At 66.2% G+C, this 1,763-nt stretch overlaps 1 protein-coding gene across 1 annotated transcript in view; it reads left to right on the top strand.

The window, feature by feature from the left end:
* Positions 1–1,763, top strand: part of TMEM184A (transmembrane protein 184A) — an 8,611-nt gene that overhangs the window by 1,086 nt on the left and 5,762 nt on the right. The window contains exon 2 of the mRNA XM_024763508.1: positions 43–252. Coding sequence (XP_024619276.1) covers positions 43–252 — 210 coding nt within the window. The remainder of the gene's footprint in view (positions 1–42; positions 253–1,763) is intronic.

Genomic DNA, 1,763 nt, shown 5'->3' on the forward strand with positions numbered 1-1,763 from the left:
CCCCCACCCCCGCCCTGCCTGGGCCCTCCCTCGCCTCTGCAGATGACTAATGCCTCAGGGCTCCTGGGAGACCCCCTGATGTGGGCAGCTGGGCCGCAGTCCAGCCCCCCGCTGGCCATGCCCACCGGGCTACAGGTGGACCGCGTGGGCAACAGCTCCCAGGGAGCCTCCCAGCTCTTCCTTACCACGGCGCTGGCCCGCGGCATCTCGGGCGTCTTCGTGTGGACCGCCCTGGTGCTCACCGGCCACCAGGTGAGCCCTCCCCTGCACGCTCCCTTGGGAACCACTCTCCGTGAGCCACAGCTCAGCCTGGCCCTGGCCGGCCCTACTGGAGCTGTGGGTCCACGAGCGCAATGGCCTGGGTGCAGACCTCAGAGGCCTTCGGGCCAGAGGAGCAGCGCCCAGGGGCTCGCGGAGGCAGCCTCGGGCCAGGGGAGGGGGCAGGGGAGGGAGAGATCTGGGCCCGAAGGTGGGCGGCCTCTTCCAGGCAGAGGGAAGAGCTCCAGCCAGGTGCCAGGCCCTTCCCCCGGGGCATTTCGTCGGCCCCTCAGCCTGTTCACTGAGGTCAGCAGTACTGCCCCCTTTCACGGATGAGAAGACTGAGGCTGGGAGAGGCCGGGGTCTTTCCTAGGCTCACATAGCCTGGAGCAGAAAGGTCCTTCCCCTCCAGAGGTGCAGCATCCCCGGGAAAGCTGGTGAGGCTGGGACGTGGCTCTGTAAGGAGTGAGACCAGGCTCTGGGAGTGGAAGCAGGGTCAGAGCTTGGCTGGAGGGGCCCAGAGCTGGGGAGAAAGGCAGCCCCCCGATGCAGCAGTGTCAGGCCTGGCAGCAAGAGCCAGGGAGCGGGTGACAGGAGGTGATGCCCGAGTGCAGGGCTGGGCAGTGGCGTCCCGAGCATCTCAGGCAGTGGAGGGTCTCGGGAGCCCAGGACTGCGCCAGAGAGACACGAGCAGAGCTGGGAGGGAGAGGGCTGCCTGGGCTGCAGGCACCTGGGACCTGTAGGAGGGGCCTCCGACATCATGTGGGAGTTTGGCTTTCAGCCCGGGGGTGCTGGGGAGCCAGGGGAGGCTGTCGTTGCGGGGAGCTGAGAGCAGAGCTGCTGGCATGACTTGGCTGGCATTGTCATAGGGACTGGGTTGGAGGGGTGAGCCAGGAGACTGGCTGGCAGGGAAGCAGGTGGCCAGAGGCCTCCGAGGCAGGGCGGTACCCTCTCAGTGAGAGCTGCCTGCTGTGTGGTGCGTGTCCAGGTGTGGCTTCAAATAACCAGAATATAAGGGGGACACGGCAAATGTATTAGTGGGCCGGGTGCAGCTGAGAGTGGCCGGAAGAGGTTGGGGCCATCCGGGAGGCCTTCCTGGAGGAGGCAGCATTTGCCCTGAGTCTTACCAAGCTGCCCTGGAGCATCTGGACAGGTAGACCGGACAGGAGGGTGGTGCATTTGCCTCTGCAGGGAAGCCATGCCTTCCTCCCTGGTGGCAGAATGGCTTTAGGTCTGGTGTCGGTTGTGATTTGTGGGACAAGGAGCAGTAAGGGGGACGGGCACCCAACGCCCTGGGTCCGGGCCAGTTCCAGCCACAGTCTGGGCCTTGGCCTGGTCCTCTGTCTCCTGCCCTGACCTTTTGTAATTCTGGGTGCCAGCTGGGCACGTGTGTTTGGAGCCCAGCGTCCTGGGGCCCCACGGCCTGGACAGTGCTGCTGGAGACCCCGTGGGTGGCACTTCCCAGGGCCCACCCTCCTCCCCGCCCCCACCCTCACTCCCATGTG

This window comes from Neophocaena asiaeorientalis, unplaced genomic scaffold (genome assembly GCF_003031525.2).
Source record: "Neophocaena asiaeorientalis asiaeorientalis breed wild unplaced genomic scaffold, Neophocaena_asiaeorientalis_V1.1 scaffold223, whole genome shotgun sequence".
Taxonomy (NCBI): Eukaryota; Metazoa; Chordata; class Mammalia; order Artiodactyla; family Phocoenidae; genus Neophocaena; species Neophocaena asiaeorientalis.